The sequence below is a fragment of the Carcharhinus amblyrhynchos genome, chromosome 11, assembly GCF_965287045.1.
Source record: "Carcharhinus amblyrhynchos chromosome 11, sCarAmb.v2.hapA, whole genome shotgun sequence".
NCBI lineage: Eukaryota > Metazoa > Chordata > Chondrichthyes > Carcharhiniformes > Carcharhinidae > Carcharhinus > Carcharhinus amblyrhynchos.
Genome location: NC_137334.1, coordinates 6,756,252 through 6,775,185, shown reverse-complemented (window position 1 = coordinate 6,775,185; position 18,934 = coordinate 6,756,252). Strand labels below are relative to the sequence as shown.

Sequence of the window (18,934 nt, the reverse complement as noted above, 5' to 3'; positions counted from 1 at the left end):
AGGATGAGAAAGGGGAGCTAGTGGTAGGGGATGGGGATATGGCGAAGGTCTTGAATAACTTTTTTGTTTCTGTCTTCACGGAGGAGGACATGAATAATTTGCCGGGTGTTAGCGATGGAAAGGTGGTAGGAATGGAGGGTCTTAATGACATTACTGTTACTAGAGAGGTGGTGCTCGACAGACTGGAGGGGCTGATTGTGGACAAGTCCCCAGGACCGGATGGAATGCATCCGAGGGTTCTGAAAGAAATGGCGGAGGTGATAGTGGATGCCTTGGTGGTTATTTTCCAGACGTCGCTGGATTCCGGGGAAGTGCCGGAAGATTGGAAAACGGCTAATGTTACGCCGTTGTTTAAGAAGGGTGCCAGGCAAAAGGCGGGGAATTATAGGCCGGTTAGTTTAACGTCTGTGGTAGGTAAAATGTTAGAATCCGTCATTAAGCAGGAAATTGCGAGGCATCTTGAAGGGAATTGCTTGATAGGGCGGACGCAACACGGTTTCATTAAAGGGAAGTCGTGTCTGACAAATTTACTGGAGTTCTATGAGGATGTGTCTAGGGCAGTGGATAGAGGAGAGCCGGTGGATGTGGTCTTTCTGGATTTTCAGAAGGCGTTTGACAAGGTACCTCACAAGAGGTTATTGCAGAAGGTCAGGGGACATGGAGTTGGGGGTAGGGTGTTAGCGTGGATAGAGGATTGGTTGTCAAATAGGAGGCAGAGAGTGGGGGTCAATGGGTGCTATTCGGATTGGCGGATGGTGACTAGTGGGGTGCCCCAGGGGTCGGTGCTGGGGCCTCAGCTATTTACCATTTATATAGATGATCTGGAGGAGGGAACCGAGTGCAGGGTGTCGAAATTTGCTGATGACACCAAGATTGGGGGAACGGCAAATTGTGCGGAGGGTGTGGAGAGTCTGCAGAAGGATCTAGATAGGCTGGGCGAATGGGCCAGGAAATGGCAAATGGAATTTAATGTTGGCAAGTGTGAGGTGGTCCACTTTGGTAGGAAGAATGGTAGGAAGGACTATTACTTACGTGGCGAAAAACTGCAGCAGGCGACGGTGCAGAGGGACCTCGGGGTCCTTGTGCATGAATCGCAAAAACCCAGCTTGCAGGTGCAGCAGGTGGTCAGGAAGGCGAATGGGATGCTGGCCTTCATAGCGAGGGGGATTGAATATAAAAGTAGGGAGGTCTTGCTGCAGCTGTATAGGGCATTGGTGAGGCCGCAGCTGGAGTACTGTGTGCAGTTTTGGGCGCCGCACCTGCGCAAGGATATTTTGGCCCTGGAGGGAGTGCAGAGGAGGTTTACTAGGCTGATACCGGAGTTGAGGGGATTGAGCTATGAGGAGAGGCTGAATAAACTAGGCTTGTACTCGTTAGAGTTTAGAAGAATGAGGGGAGATCTCATTGAGACGTATAAGATGATGAATGGGATGGATAGGATAGAGGTGGAGAGACTCTTCCCGCTCAAAAAAGACAGTAGGACTAGGGGGCACAGCCTCAAGATAAAGGGGAGGCGGTTTAGAACGGAGTTGAGGAGGAACTTCTTCACTCAAAGGGTGGTGAATCTCTGGAATTCTCTGCCCGTTGAAGTGGTGGAGGCTGCCTCGCTAAATATTTTTAAGAAGCGGGTTGATGGGTTTTTGATAAGAGAAGGGATTAAGGGTTATGGGGAGAGGGCGGGAAAGTGGAACTGAGCCACGACAGATCAGCCATGATCTTATTGAATGGCGGGGCAGGCTCGAAGGGCTAGATGGCCTACTCCTGCTCCTATTTCTTATGTTCTTATGTTCTTATGTAGCCTCCACCACTTCAACAGGCAGAAAATTCCAGAGATTCACCACCCTTTGAGTGAAGAAGTTCCTCCTCAACTCTGATCTAAACTGCCTCCCCTTATCTTGAGGCTGTGTCCTCTGGTCCTGAAACAGGCTGTATCCCGATGCAATAATACCTGGACAACATTTAGGCGTGGTTGTTAAGTTGAAAGGAACAATGACCATTTCCAACATCTGTTTACAAGAGCAGATTGAGCTGGGACTTCTTTCTAATACAATTCATTATATAACTAAGAAAAGACTGGGTTTGATTGTAACTTGTTTTATACAGTCTCCTACTGATAACACAACTCACCTACAGTCTGAAGGGAATCTCTGTTCTCCTCTCTCAGGCTGTGCAATAATCGTGGGCTCATGTAAGAAAGCCATGCAACAACTATTTGAAGACACCTCATTTTCTAACTGCCCAAAACCTGTTCCCAAGGCAGGAGTGTGATGGTGTATTCTCCACGCCTGAATGAATGCAACACTCAACTTCAGCATCATCCAGCACAAAGCACCCTACTATTCAGCATCCCATCCACCACCTTAAACAGTCACTCCTTCCAGCACCAAGACACAATGGCAGCGGTGTGTACCATCTACAAAATGCACTGCAGCAACTTGTAAGGCTTCCTTCAACAGCACATTGACCATGACCCAAGGGAGTGGAGGGGGCATTATCATTGACCTGAAACTAGTCATATAAATATTGTGGTTACAAGAGCAGGTGGAATTTAACTCTGAAGGCAGTAATGGTTTAGCCAGGTTTATGGGATAGTTGTGAAGGCAACAAGGACTCTTGCCTTTATCAGTCATGGCACAGATTATAAAGAGCAAGGAGGTGGGGTGCGCAGAAACAGGGGAGCGTCACTACCTGAAAACTGCCCTCCAAGTCACACAGCACCTGAATAGGAGATACATCATCATTCTTTCACTGCCATGGACCTGAAACTCCCTTCCTAATAGCACTGTGATGAACCTACACAGGCCAAAACATCTTCTGTTCCTTTATTAAAGACCTTCCTTCTATCATAAGTCAGAAGTGATGACAGGACAATGTTCAGCACTATTCAAACACTGAAACAGTCCACGTCCAAATGCAGTAAGATTGAAATAACATCCAGGCTTCAATATTACTGGCAAATAACATTTGTGCCATACAAATACTAGGCAGTGAGCAACAAAAGAGAAAATCTAACCATTAGTTCTTGATATTCTTTGGCATTGCTGTCACTTAGTCATCCACTATTAACTTTGTGGGCGTTATCATTGACCAGAAACTGAACTGAAACTAGTCATATAAATATTGTGGTTACAAGAGCAGGTGGAATTTAACTCTGAAGGCAGTAATGCCTGGTGTTGTCAGACTTTTTACAGTAATGGTTTAGCCAGGTTTATGGGATAGTTGTGAAGGCAACAAGGACTCTTGCCTTTATCAGTCATGGCACAGATTATAAAGAGCAAGGAGGTGCTCTTTAGAGGATAGATAAACTTTGTTTAGGCCACAGCTGGAGTTCTGTCATCTCATTATAGGAAGGATGTGATTGCACTTGAGAGGGTGCAGAGGAGACTCAGCAGGATGTTGCCTGGGCTGGAGCATTTGGGCTATGAAGAGAGGCTGGATAGGCCTGGACTGCTTTCTTTAAAGCAGAGTAGGCTGTGTGGGACCTGACTGAAATATATAAGATTCTGAGGGATTTGAACAGGGTGGATAGGAAGCAGCTGTTCCTCTTGGTTGAAGGGTCTATAATGAGGGAGCATAATTTTAAGTTGGGGGTAAGGGGGCTCAGAGGGGGTTCACCTAGTGTGTGGTGGGAGTCTGAAATGCACTGCCTGGGAGGGTAGGAGAGGCAGGAAACCTCATAACTTTTAACAAGCACGTGGATGAGCATTTGACATATCACAACATTCAAGGCTAAGGACCAAATGGGATTAGTGTAAATTTAGTGTAGTTTTGTCAGTACAGACTTGATGAGCCGAAGGGCTTGTCCTGTATGACTCTACGACCATCAAAGACCAACCAGCTCGATTAATTGGCATTCCTTCTACAAAAATTCACTCCTCCACCACCGATTAACAGTGACAGCCATGTGTATTATCTATAAGATGCACTGCAGAAACGCATCAAGGCTTAGGCAGCACCTACTAAACTGTTACCATTTGGAAGGACAAGCGCAGCAGATACGAGGGAACACCATGCTGGAGGTTCCCCTCCAAATCACTCACCATCCTGACTTGGAAATATATCACCGTTCCTTCATTGTCACTGCATTAAAATCAGCACTGTGACTGTACCTACACCACATGGACTTCATTGGTTCAAGAAGGCAGCTAATCACCACCTTATCAAGGGCAATTAGGGATGGACAGTGAACGCTGGCCTAGCCAGTGATACCCATACCCTGTAAAATGAATTGAAAAAAGTTCAAAAAGGCAGGCTCAAAGCCACCTTCTTGAGGGCAATGAAGAGTGGATAACAAAAGTTTACCCTGCCAGTGATATTCATATTCATGAATGAATGAATAAAAACTTGCATATTTATTCTTGTTAGTGCTGACATCCAGCTGCTTGCAGGAGGTAATCTTTGAAACATGCAGGTTTTCTCAGAGTTGGAGTGAAAGAAAAATATTAAAAAGAACTAAAATAGATAACTTAGAAACTTGATATAGCTTTGCCAGTCCTTCACATCAAGTTTGGGAACTAAGACATGGTAATAATAGTTATTATCATATTTGTGTAATTGTTGGTAATAAAAATAATAATAGTGCTGATATCCTTCAGCATTTTCTTCTCTTTCCTATTGTCATATGTCCTCAAGTTATTTACAGAGGATGTCTCAGGCTAAAACTGAAGGAAAGCTGTCTGAGATCCAAGACAAAATTGTGGCAAATCCTCATCAAAGAGTTACTGTCCACTGATGATGGGGCACTAGCAATTTACCAAGAATCACCTGGAGAAGCAAATGGACAGGCTGTCTCATGCCTGTAAAGGGTTTGATTTGTGCATCAGTAATCATAAAATAAATGTTATGGTCCAGGCTATACTGCTGTCTATCAGCACCGACAGTGTGACACTGGAGGTTGTTGATGGTTTCACATTTCTTAAAATTTATTTATTAGTCACAAGTAGGCTTACACTAACACTGCAATCCCCTAGTTGCCATGCTCTGGCACCTGTTTGGGTACCGAGGGAGAATTTAGCACGGCCAATGCATCTAACCAGCACGACTTTCAGACTGTGGGAGGAAACTGGAACACCCGGAGGAAACCCACGCAGACATGAGGAGAATGTGCAAACTCCACACAGACAGTGACCCAAGCCAGGAAGTGAGCCTGGGTTTCTGGCATTGTGAGGCAGCAGTGCTAACCAATGTGCTGCTGTGCTGCCTGATCTAGGTTCGACAATCCTCAGCAATCTGTCACTTAATGCTGAAAGCAATGCACACGTTGTCAAAGCTGCAGCTGAGAATGAGAGTGTGGAACAACAGCAACCTGGCCAAGAACACTAATAAACCTGCATCCTTAATTCACTCTTCTACAACACAGGACAACTTATGCTAGGCAGGAGAAAACACTTTCATCTCTGCTGTTTCAGACATATCGTCAACGTTTCCTGGCAAAACTAGGTCAACAACTTTGAGGTCCTTGAACATGCTAATTCTGTCAGTATACACTTATGATGTGGAGATATGCTGGGAGTTAAGCTGGTGTTATGAGATTTCTTTCTAGCATCCACTAATGCCATAGACATCCATGATGGTTCAGACACATTAATTGGATGTATGCCAATTTAGTGCCAAAATGCCAACCTATGCCTCCACCCACTACCTGTTTTCTCTTCTCAACAGTGTCCCAGAACCATATTCAAAGGGGTACCCTGGGCTTTCCAAATAAACCCATCAAATTCAGACTTGCTATTACTTGGTCGAATCTGCACACCCCGGGTTTCACACTCCTGGTCTACCTAAATCCCACTTCAGTGGAGGCAATTGGCCAATGAAATCATCAGCTTCCTCCATATAAAACATGTGTTTGCATGCCCTGCTTGATTCTAGTCCAATTCCAATGAAAGCAGGAAATGTCCTGTTCAAGGGAGGACTTCGAATTTTTGGATTCATTTGCCATTTTCACCATGATAGATCATAGGAAAGTAGGAATTAGGAGCAAGAGTAGGCAATTCAGCCCTTCAAGCCTGCTCTGCCATTTTATATGATGATGGCTGATCTCCATGCCATCCTAACTCCACCTCCCTGCCTTCTCTCCGTAGCCCATTATCCTGAATTTGATCGCCTCTCCATCATGGTGAAACTCTGGGCCCTGCTGTATGGTGAGCAGGCCAATGGGTCACAACCTCCTGGATGCTCATACCAATGCTACAACGACACTTGCAAGTGAGATATGAAGTAGGCAGACATCACCGTAGACAACAGGGAGTCATTTGCTGACTGTTTCGAGATTGGGAGATGTTGAAGGAAATGGAAATCTCAACAGGCCAAGAAAATTACCGAGCAAATAGAGGCCTGGGAATTATGTACCTTCTATGATCACTATCTTCATCTGAAAATGAGATTGCTGTACCAGCGTGGGGCTCCTGACTCATACAAGGTGACATCTGACACAGAGCCACTATTGTAGGAGACAGAAGGCTGTAGAAGGTGGTGATAGTTGAAAAAATCCTAATGGGCTGCAAAACGCTTTGGGAAATGCTGAGGTTGTGAACTATGCTCTATAAATGCAAGTCCCATTTTAACCCAATCTTTTCGGCAGTATGCTATTCAGTAACTGAAGTTAATTTACTGTCAGTCTCTCTTTGTTGTTTTCAGCTGTTTCTGTATTCTCTTCACTGTTCTTGGTTTCTCACTCCACAGCTTCCCCAGCAGCCCTCAACAATCATCCAACAGTTACCACAGCAACAGCCACTCATCACACAGATCCCACCTCCGCACGCTCTTCCACCAATCAGATCAGGGAGCATCAAGGAGGGTAAGAAATGTGTCAATTGTGCTGCTTTTTTAAGGCGTTAAATCCTTTTAAAAGTGTTTTTTGCCCCCCTCTTTATATCTGCATGTTGCATCAAGTCCCGATCATGAATTGTACGATTTGGTTTTGGGAGTAACTTGTGCTAGTTTTGATCAACTCAGTTTTCCTATTGCTGAGCCAATAAAATGTGGTTTGGAGATGCCCTAAGTCATATGTAACCCGACTAATTATGGATATATCACTCCGGTTTCATTCTGTGATGTATTCCTGCATTGTTATGTAAAGGTGCTCTGAAGAGCAAGGGTTAACATGGGACTGGAGAACCCCCCTCCCCGCAAAGTATGATGTACAGAGTCACATGGTAATAGACTGAAATAAAACACTCTAAAAACAGCCTACATGGGAGAAGCAGCACCATGCATGACATTAACTGTTAAATAGTTAAATATTAAGAATAAATGGTTCATATTTAAACAAGCAAATCTCAAGATCTCATCACTAAGTCACCAAACAAATCCATAACACATAGCATGGTGCTTAGCGATGGCACCAGAATACAACATCGTTCTCCACTGTATTTTGCTTTGCCCTCTGTTAGGGAACCTGCTATTTCTCTGTTCAGGTTCTCAACAGGTTGCTTGCTGTAAGTCGTCTGTTAATTAGGGATGTGCCAGCAAGTGGTCTCCAAATGGAATAATTTTCAGCCTCCTGCTACAGTTAACAATTCAAAATGAAAGACCACCTGATGTAACTTTGTCACAAATGCTCAGCTTGGCATATAGGTATATTCATGATGCAAGCTGTTTGACATGCGGATGTATTACGTCTCTGCTATGTACTTTTGGTTCTGGATTTTGAAAATTGTGTGCAGAAATGCAGTAAGTTTTTAAAAATTCATTGACAGGATGTGGGCGTCGCTGGCTAGGTCAGCATTTATTGTCCATCCTCAGTTGTCCTTGAGAATGTGGTGGTGAGCTGCTTTCTTGTACTGTTGAGGTGTAGGTACACCCACAGTGCAATTAGGGAAAGAATTCCAGGATTTTGATTCAGTAACAGTCAAGGAATGGTGATATATTTCAAAGTCACCACCTCACACACCAGCTCTACAGCAGACGTCACAACCTGGAAATCAAGTCAGAGTCCATATTGTCAACTTGCGCTCAGGACGCATACCAGATGTGAATCTCCACCAAGCAGATGTGACAACACCATCTACATGCACACAAAGAACAGGAAACTTGAGAAACTTGGCATCATCACCAGCAACAACCAGGCCTCCCCCGTACTGTAGAAAACAGTACCATGGCAGGGAAGTCCATTGTCAACTTGTCGGACTACAGACTTTAACCAGACAAAATTGAAACTCTCAGCCGAGGGCTCAATTTCTGCCCCACCACCAAAATGGATCTCATCAGTCTCGCAGCGGACACACAGGAATTCATCAGACGAGTGAGGCTCCGGGAATTCTTCCACAAATCCCAGGAGGCCAACAGCAAACCCAATGAGACAGCTAATGAACTGGAACAGCCGACAGAAAGATCCACGGTGCAGCAATTGAAAAGGAAAGAATTGAATTGGACTCCTCCAGAAGGCCACCACCTTTGACTTGACATGTATGCCCCAGCCATCAGGAGGTACATCACGACAGATTCATCAAGACTGCCCAGAATATCACCCAAGCACAAAGCAATGCCATCCGCGCTCTCAAGACCAACCGCAACATTGCCATCAAACCAGCAGACAAAGGAGGGGCCATCGTCATACTGAACAGACGGATTACTGCAAAGAAGTGTACTGACAACTGAACAATGAGAAGCACTACAGACAGTTACCTGCAGATCCAATCAAAGAACACACCCGTCAAGACTAATCAAGACCTTTGATCTGGACCTTCAGAGAACCCTCCATGCTCTATCCCACATTGGAGATCCCTACTGCCTCCCAAAGATACACAAGGCCAACATACCCAGCTGTCCCATCTTGTCAGGTAAAGGGACCCTGTGTGAGAACCTCTCTGGCTATGTCGAGGGCATCCTGAAACCCATCATACAAAGAAATCCCAGCTTCTGTTGCGACACTACAGGCTTCTTACAGAAACTCAGCATCCATGGAGCAGTTGAACCAGGAACACTCCTCATCACAATGGATGTCTGGCACACTACACCAGCATCCCCCACAATGACAGCATTGCTGCAACTATCTCAGTACTAACACTGACAATTGCCAACCTCCAGATGCAATTCTACAACTCATCCACTTCATCCTGGATCACGAAGTCTTCGCCTTCAACAACCAGTTTTTCATCCAGACACATAGAACAGCCATGAAGACCAAATTCACATCTCAATATGCCAGTATCTTCATGCACAGATTCCAACAAGACCACTTCACCGCAGGTTTGTGAACCAAATCCTCCACTCACCTGTTAAAGGAGCAGCACTCCGAAAACTCATGCTGCCAAATAACCAGCTGGACTTTATCCTGGTGTTGTGTACAGGGTACTGGTGAGGCCGCAGCTGGAGTACTGTGTGCAGTTTTGGTCGCTGCACTTGTAGGAGGATACATTGGCCTTGGAGGGAGTGCAGAAGAGGTTCAGTAGACTGATACCGGAGATGAGGGGGTTGGACTATGAAGAGAGACTAAATAGACTGGGTCTGTACTCATTGGAGTTTAGAAGGATGAGGGGGGATGTTATAGAGACGTATAAGATAATGAAGGAGATGGATAGGGTAGAGATGGAGAGATTCTTCCTGCTTAGAAAGGATAGCAGGACTAGAGGTCACAGCCTCAAGATAAGGGGGGCCAGTTTTAGATCAGAGTTGAGGAGGAACTTCTTCATTCAAAGGGTGGTGAATCTCTGGAATTCTCTGCCCGTTGAAGTGGTGGAGGCTACCTCGCTAAATATATTTAAGTTACGGATAGATAGGTTTTTGATAGACAGGGGAATTAAGGGTTATGGGGAGAAAGCGGGAAAGTGGAACTGATCAGATGAGCCATGATCTTATTGAATGGCGGGGTAGGCTCGAAGGGCTAGATGGCCTACTCCTGCTCCTATTTCTTATCTTATGTCCTTATGAAGCTTCTTACTGTGCCTACCTCAGTCCAACACGGCATTTCCACATCAAAGTCAGGATGGTGAGTGATTTGGATGACAGTTTCCAGGTGGTGCTGCTCTTGTCCTTCTAGTTGGTAACAGTCATGAGTTTGAAAATCCCTTTAACTTCAACCAGGCTTCAGCTGTAAATTAAACTGCTTCCTGCAAAAGCTGTTTTTCTCTTCTAAAGACCCAGGACTGCACATAAATTACATCATCACCTGACCCTGTCAATCACAATCAAAAATCCCAGAATTTAAGTAAACAAAATTCCATTAACTCTACTTAACATAACTAGTTTTGTAATTGTCTTGCTCTCCCAGCATATGAGTTGCATTCCCACCAGCCATACTGACTGCCTGTAGCTTAAATCTGAATTTTTCAACATTCCCCTTAAACACACAAAAGAAAAATCCATATCAATTGCATACTATTATCACAGGGTACTGTTAATACGGTCATTGTGTTTTCTCAAATCTCCTCTGAATCTCTTGTCCCTTCCCCTAAAACTATGCCACCTCGTGATTGATCCCTCAGTCAAGGGGAACAGCTGCTTCCTACTCATCCTGTCCATACCTCTCATAATCCCATACGTCTCTATCACCTTCGTCTTCACTGCTCCAATCCAAGCCTATCTAGTCTCTCCTTATAGCTCAAATGCTCCAACCTAGGCAACATCCTGATGAATCTTCTCTGTACTCCCTCTATTGCTATCACATCCTTCCTATGGTGAGGTGACCAGAACTGCACACACACTACTCCAGCTGTGACCTAACCAGCGCTCTGTACAAGTCAAACGTTACCTCCTTACTTTTATACTTAACACAACTGATGAAAGCAAGTGTCCCATTTGCCTTCTTAACTCTCCTATTCACGTGTTCTGCCGACTTCAGGGATCTGTGAATAATTACCCCAAGATCCCTCTGCTCCTCTGAGCTTCCTGGTATTCTGCCATTCATTAAATACTCCCTTGTCTTGTTTCTTCTTCCAAAGTGCATCATCTTGCATTTATCAGGGTTAAATACCACCTTCCACTACTCTGCCCATCTGACCAATCCATCTATATTTTCCTGTAACTCATAACCATCTTTCTCACTGTTAACCACCCTACAATCTTGGTATCATCTGCAAACTTGCTTATCATTCCCCCCACATTTTCATCTATATTGTCGATGTATATAACAAACAGTAAGGGTCCCGGTTCTGAACCTTGTGGTACACTGCTGGACACCGGCATCCAGTCACTCAAACAGCTATCATTACCCTTTGAGTCTTATTACTAAGCCAGTTTCTGATCTATCTCACCAAGTTTCCTTGAATTCCATGTGCTTTAACCTTCTCAATCAGTTTCCCATCCAAAACCATGTCAAAGGCTTTGCTAAAAGCTTTTACTAGTTAAGCTGCTTCATTTGTTAGAGTTATATTTAAACAGCGTTATTAAGTACAATTTGTTTTACTATAAAAGATCCCTATTTTGTCAGTGGAATCATTCCTGGAAGGAAGTATCCTTTCCTCACACTTAGGTCAAAGTAGACAAATTGCTGGGATCTAGTCTGGCTTCATAATGCACTTTGGGGTTCTGGTCCAGCACCCTAATATCCCCATGTTTATTATAATTTTTATTAATTTGTTACAGATATGGTTGAGCTGATGTTAATGCAAAATGCCCAGATGCACCAGATAATTATGCATAACATGATGCTGAAGGCAATACCTCCAATGGCATTCTCCCAGCCTGGCAGCTCTGTGAGTCCCGTCGTCTCTCACGCACAGGTAGGAATATTCTGCTGACAACTAGTTTAATGTTAATGTCATTTCCTCTCCCCTATGCATTGTGCATCTTGCTCAGTCCTCACCACCCACTAACCATGGAACCACCAGAACCATGGATCTCCAGTACTGTTTGCTTGTCACCCATGCTTGCATGTGCTATGGACCAAACTAAATACATTTCCCCTCTCATCCATGGGATTGCTCGTGCTTTGGATCTTCCTTACTACTGATCACCTGTCATCCATGTTGTGGTCGTCCCTCAGAACTGACCGTGAATCATCGTGGATAGCCTAAGCAATGGATTCCTTGCAATATATCCAGATCATAGGATCTTTGCAAACTGAATGGCCTTAGATGCTTTGATTTTATAAAACAACATTTTTTTTATTATTCTGTCCTGGGATGTGGGTACCAATGGCAAGGCTAGCCTGGATAGCAGGGAAGATATTTCCATCACCATTACAAAATCCATGTTTCCATGGGTGGCACAGTGGTTAGCATTGCTGCCTCACAGCATTAGGGACCCTGGTTCAATTCCAGCCCTGGTCACTGTATGTATGGCATTTGCACTTTCTCTGCCCATGTCTGCATGGGTTTCCTTTTGGGTATTCCAGTTTCCTCCTACACTCCAAAGATGTGCAGGTTAGGTGGATTGGCCATGCTAAAATTGACCCCAGTGTTGGGGGATTAACAGTGTAAGTGTGTTAGGGTTACAAGAATAAGGCCTGGGTGAGATTGTGGTCGGTACAGACTTGATGGACCAAATGGCAGCCTCCTGTACTGTAGGGATTCTATGGTTAGAAGGAGAGACGAGGATCTGAGGGTGCAGTCTCAGAATAAAGGACCCTTTAGAGATGGGTGAGGAGGAATTTCTTCAGCCAGAGGGTGGTGAATTTTTGGAATTTATTGCCACAGAAGGCTGTGGAGGGAAGGTCATTGACTATATTTAAGATAGAGATAGATAGGTTCTTGATTGTAGCGGGGGGGGAATCAAAACTTACAGGGAAAAGGAGGGAGAATGGGGTTGAGAAACTTATAAGCCATGATTGAATAGCGGAGCAGACTCAATGGACCAAATGGCCTAATTCTGCTCCTATATCTTATGGTCTTGTTGCCCATCCCTTATTGCCTTGCAAGGACATTTCAGATGGCAGTTATGAGTCATCCACATTCTGTGGGTCTGGAGTCACGTGTAGGCCAGAGCAGATAAGGCTGCTGATTTCCTTGCTGAAAGGAAAATTTTTTTAACCAGAACCAATTTTATTTACACTACATTTTCATTGTTAACTGTTTACTTGAACCAAATGGTTTTTAGGACAATTGACAACATTTTCTTGGTCACTATTACTGAGACTAGCTTTTAATTTCAGACTTTATTAATTGAATTTATAAAACACACACACACACACACACACACACACACACACACACACACACACACACACACACACACACACATACTTAACTGTCTCCTGAAAATGATAAGAGGGAAGGACATTCCAGCCACTTCTTATCCCTTGGTTTCGAGTATAAAGTCCATATGAAAGTTAGTACAGATCTTGCAAAGTTCAAATAGAAAGGAGCTTAGTATGTGGCCAGTATAGAAACATAGAAATTTTTAAAAAAGGTGTAGGAGTAGGCACTTGGTCCCTGGAACCTGCTCTGCCATTCAATATCATTATGGCTGATCCTCTACCTCAACATCATAAGCCTGCTCTCTCACCATTTGTCTTTACTATCCAGAAACCTATCTATTTCCTTTGTGACATGGGGACTTGGCAACCATTTATAGTCAGGAATCCCAAAGGTCCATCACCCGCTGAGTGAAGAAATTTCCCTTCATTCCAGTCCTAAATGTCCTACTTGGAATCCTGAGACTGTTACCCCTTGTTCTGGATGCTCCAGTTAGAGGAAACTACATCCCTGCATCCAGTCTGTCCAGCCCCGTCAAAATTTGATATGTTTGAAGGAGCTCCTCTCATTCTTCTAAACTCCATGCCTGGTTGACCCAGTCCCTCTTCGTACCATCGTCCTGCCATCCCATGAGCCAGTCTGGTGATCCATCGTTGCACTTCCTCAATGGTAAATATATCCTTTCTTAGCATGGAGACCAAAACTACACTCAATACTTTAGGTGTGGTCTCACCGAGGCCTGCACAGCTGCAGTGAGACTCCTATACTCAAATCCTCTTCCAATGAAGGCCAACATATCATTTACCTTCCTAACTGCTTGCTGCACCTGCTTTCAGTGACTCGTGCACAGACACTCAGGTCCCTCTGAATGTCAGTGTTTCCTAATCTATCACTATTTAAATGTTCTGTTTTTTCTACTGAAGTGGATAACTTCAAATTTATTCACATTATTATTGCATCTGCCACTTAGTCAACTTGTCTAAACCACCTTGAAGTTTATTTACATCCTCCTCACCACTCACATTCCCTCATCCAAATCATTGACATATATTGTGAATAACTGGGGCCCAACACTGATCCCTGCGGACCCCACTAGTCATCACCTGATAGCCCTGTTTCCTGCCTGCTAATGAATTCTTAATCAATTCCAATACATTACCTCAATTCCATGCACCTTAGTTTTGCACATTAATCTCTTACTTTGGATTTTAACAAAAGCTTTCTTAAAATCCAAATCAGCCACATTCACTGGTTCTCCTTTATCTTTTCTACTAGTTATGCCCTCAAAAAACTCCATAGATTTGATTACCTTTTCACAAATCCATGTTGATTTTGTCTAATCCCATTATGTTTTCTAAGTGTCCTGTTATCAGATCCTGTATAATAGTTACAAGCATTTCCCCTACTGTTGATGTTTGGTTCCCCAGCCTGTAATTTCCTGTTTTCTTCCTCCCATCATTATTCATCGGCGCTGAAGACAACACCCACGTTTTTACAGTGTTCTATTTAGTCTGTGTCTTGCAGTCACTGTCTATCTCAGGTGAAAGTTGACTACTGTGTGCACGATATTGTTATGAACGGTAAGTGGAACATTGCCTGATGACATCCATGACATTATTGATGAGAATCAGGCATTTGGAGGGAAAATGACATGCTTTTTATATGGGCCCCTCTAAATGCATGATTGTCATTTTGGTCACGCATCTTATTCAAAAACTGGGCCATAAGAGGCCAGATGTCCTGCGTTGTTTAAAGATCTGGAGTACTAACAGCAGCTACTCTGCTGATTGCCAAGCTTCACTTCCTCAAACCATCAAGTTGAAACCAGTTTGCTCTGAAGCAAATGTGGTGAGCAGTTCACAGATGTTGAACATGTATCTTCTTTCTTTCTGTCGTAGAATAGATTCATAGAAACCCTGCAGGTCAGAAGGAGGCCATTCAGCTCATTGAGTCTGTACCGACCATAATCCCGCACAGACCTGTAACCCCACATATTTATCCTGCTAATACCCCTGACACTAGGGTCAATTTAACATGGCCAATCAACCTTTGGAGTGTGGGAGGAAACCTGAGCACCTGGGAGAAACCCACACAGACATGGGGAGAATGTGCAATGTCCACAGTGGCCCAAAGCCAGAATTGAACCTGAGTCCCTGGCGTAGCAAGGCAGCAGTGCTAACCATTGTGCCGTACTTTGAAAGTTTTTTGTAAAACTCTCATTAACTTCCAACAACTTTTCTCTCCGCTTTTCTCTCCTTTTGGAGGTACTGACTATCCTTAGCACCTCAAAGCACTGTCAGTGAGTGTTGTCATGCCATTGGATTGTAAAGGGCACCGCAGTCAAATTCTGACCTCGACCTCAGTTAGTGTCAGCAAGCACCAGTGCCTCCAGCAGGGTTCTGTAATAACGCACAGGAATTGTGAGATTTACCCTACCCATATCCAGCAGCACCTAGGACAACCAAAGGATCTCCTGCTACCCCAGTTCAGTTTGTAATTTTCTTCTTAACAGTTGTTCATCAAAGAAATCTGCTGATGCTTAAGGAAACATAATTCCTTTTTTAAAAGACATAAGACAATGATATTGGGAGGAAATGTGGCTGATTTTTTAACCCTTTAAGTAGGTGAAACACATGCAGGTTGCAAATAATCTCAAACTTCTACCCCTGGAAATCTGTAATTAATCAGATATTTTCTTATTTGGTGAGGGTGGGGGAGATCACTGACATTCCTCCTGCACCAAATTGTTTCAGAATGTTCTTATGTCTTTGATTTTGTGAGCTGTTGGACATGTGTAAGCAGTTTAGGTCACAGATGATATTTAACATTAAACTTCATCTGCATGCTCTCAGTCCAAAGAATGTCTGAATGAAGGCTGGAAAACAGACATATCAGTATGCAAAGTAAATGTCCTGTTGTGCAGCCAAATCCCGTGCTTTCTTGATAACAATAAGACTCTTGGATACAAACCAAATAGTAGTTGGATGTGCCAACTTGTACTTTGATTGAGGAGACCCAGTAGATTTCAGACATTATTACAAGGTCCTACTGGGTCAAAACTTCCTTTTTCTTACAAACAGAATTCCTTGGAGAAATTCAAATTCCAAATACCTTTTAATTCACACAATAATAAGTCTCTGAACTTGTCAGTTTCCATCATCTTTCCGAGTCTACCTCTCTTGAACCTCCTCTATAATGTTTAGCTGGCTAAACATAAGAAGAAAGTCTCCTCCCAGTCTGGGGCAATTTTCTTAAAGAGCCATATCCATTCCCTGGGATCAGGAGCATTATCAATCTGTGGCTGACACACTGATCCTTACCCAGGCACACATTCCCAACTCTCTGGCAAGGATGTGGCAACCTGTGCATAAAGCACACCTTTCAGGAGAGGCCATAGATGTTCCAGAAGTTTCAATTCAAAATGTTAGAGCTGGAGTGATAAAATTGCTCGGGTAACATGGGCATTTCTTTCTCTGTTACATTACATTTACTTAAGGGGCCCGTGATTGGTCACTTAGAGAGACTGATGCTCCAGTAGGCTGCACCTCAAGGTTTTGATGACCTATTTAATCAATCGACGTTTCTGTTTTGCAACGTATCATAGCTCCCTAGGTAACAATTTCCGCTCAGGCAAAATTTGAGATACTTCTCTCCTTCAACTTTTTGAGAGAATACAGCTCCCAAACCTGACACCGAAGAATCAGTTTGCAAGTCAATTTTTTGCCTAATATTTGGGACCTTGAGTGATTACTAAAAAGCACTTAAAGGTCCCTGAAAGTAGTCTCCAGTCGGCACTGTACCAGGTTTCATGTTGCTGCTTTAGTCACATAGGTAAGGGAGGGCAGCTTGGGTAAGAAAGATGAATTAGATTGAGGCCAGGCTTTATTAATTCTTTATGATTTACCTGAGGCTTCACCACTCTCTCCTTTAACCTGTACCTGTAGCATTTGGTGTCTCAGAATCAAATGTGGCATTTCTGTGACCTTACTGTGAGTCTAGATATCCTTAGGCTAATAGAGCATTGACGTCAAGTAAGTATGCCATAGAGTCATTTTCCACAGAAGGAGGTCTCTGATACATTGGTATTATGGACTAAATGGCACAGCTCTAAGAGTGTACAGGAACCAAAGAACCTGAGATTCGTAAGCATAAATCTTTGAAAAGCGCAGGACACATTGAGTGAGCGGTTAGCAAAACGTATGGGATCTGGTACTTTATAAATAGAGTTATTGAGTACAAGAGCAAAGATTATCATCAAGTTTTACAAAGTTCTGGTGAGGCAGCTAAAGCACTTTGGTCCAGTTCTTATTTCCGTACTTCATGAAGAATGTCCATGCTGGGTCTCTGTAGAACAATCCAGTTAGATCCACTTCCCTGCTCTATTGCATGATTCTGCAAAGTCTGTTAACGATCTACAAGGCAAGAATGTAATAGTATACTCCTGTGTAATGGGAAAACCTTTATCTTTATTTACCTCAGAAAAAGCTGTTGTACAACTCTGTCAAATCTCTCCACAATCCTCTTTACTCTAAGGAGATCGACCCCACCTTTCCTTCCCTCCGGAATCATTCCGGTGCGTATTCTCTGCATGTTCTCAAGGACTCTCATATTCTTCATGAAGTTTGGAAACAAGAACTGGATCACGGTGCTTTAGCTGCCTAACCAGAACTTTGTAAAGCTTTATCATAACTTTTGCTCTTGTACTCAATAACCCTATCTATGAAGCCCTAGATCCCATACGTTTTGCTAACTGCTCACTCAATGTCTCCTGCTATCTCCAAAGATTTATGTGCATGAATCTTAGATTCTTTGGTCCCTGTACACTCTTTAGAACTGTGCCATTTAGTCTATATAGCCTCTCCCTAACCTTTCTGCCAAAATCCATTATCTCACATTTGTCTGTTTCCAATTCCATCTGCCAGTTGCCCACCCATCCTTCTAGCCTATCCATGCTCTGTTGCAGTCAACTGCTATCATCCTGTGGACTGCACAGTGGTTAGTACTGCAGCCTCACAACGCCAGGGACCTGGGTTCAATTCTAGCCTTGAATCACTGTCTGTGTGGAGTTTGCACATTCTCTCATGTCTGCATGGGTTTCCTCCAGGTGCTCTCTCCCACAGACCAAAAATGTGCAGGATGGGTGGATTGACCATGCTAAATTGTAGTTTAGCTGGATTAGCCATGGCAAATGTGTGGGGTTCTGGGAATAGGGCAGGGGAGAGGGCCTGGGTGATATACTGTCCGACAGAGTCGGCACAGATTCAATGGGCCTAATGCCCTCTTCTGCACAGTTGGGATACTATGATCCTCACAGTTTAGTATCATTGGCAAATTTTGAAATTTTACTCTGAATTCCAATATCCAAGTCATGCATATGTATCAAAACAAAACTTGCACTAACAGTTGGGGAGCACCACTGTCCACCATCTGTTATGGTTCAGGTTAGAAACTCCAAAGTGTTTTATGAAGCCCACCTGAATCATGAATTTTGCATCTTGAATTTGGCTAGGATAAGCATGAGATGTTTCACTTCAGGTGTGATTCAAAAGATAGAGTAGGGAGCTTTTATCAAACAATGTTTAGTTAAGAATATAGTTAACATGTATAGTAAGAAAATTAGCAAGAACTTTTATCAATTACAAACAAGAGACAAAACCATCACTATCATGTATAACTCTTAATGAATATCCTTTATTGTGTTCCAAGTAAATCCAAAATCCAATAAACAAAACCCTTTAAAAACTTTAAACAGATTTATCACTACATAGGCTAAAGCTCACATGATACTAGAATCCAGTTCCCTGGGTTGAATGCTGATTTCAAATGATCTTGAAAACTCAGAGCAGCTTGCAGTCTTCAGT

General features: G+C 43.5%; 1 protein-coding gene across 2 annotated transcripts in view; it reads left to right on the top strand.

Moving 5' to 3' along the window:
* c11h21orf58 (chromosome 11 C21orf58 homolog) overlaps positions 1-18,934 on the top strand; it is a 59,971-nt gene that overhangs the window by 26,646 nt on the left and 14,391 nt on the right. For both annotated transcript variants that reach the window (XM_080198516.1, XM_080198515.1), the window contains exons 5-6: positions 6,682-6,796; positions 11,524-11,660. In XM_080198516.1, the coding sequence (XP_080054642.1) occupies positions 6,682-6,796; positions 11,524-11,660 (252 nt within the window). The remainder of the gene's footprint in view (positions 1-6,681; positions 6,797-11,523; positions 11,661-18,934) is intronic.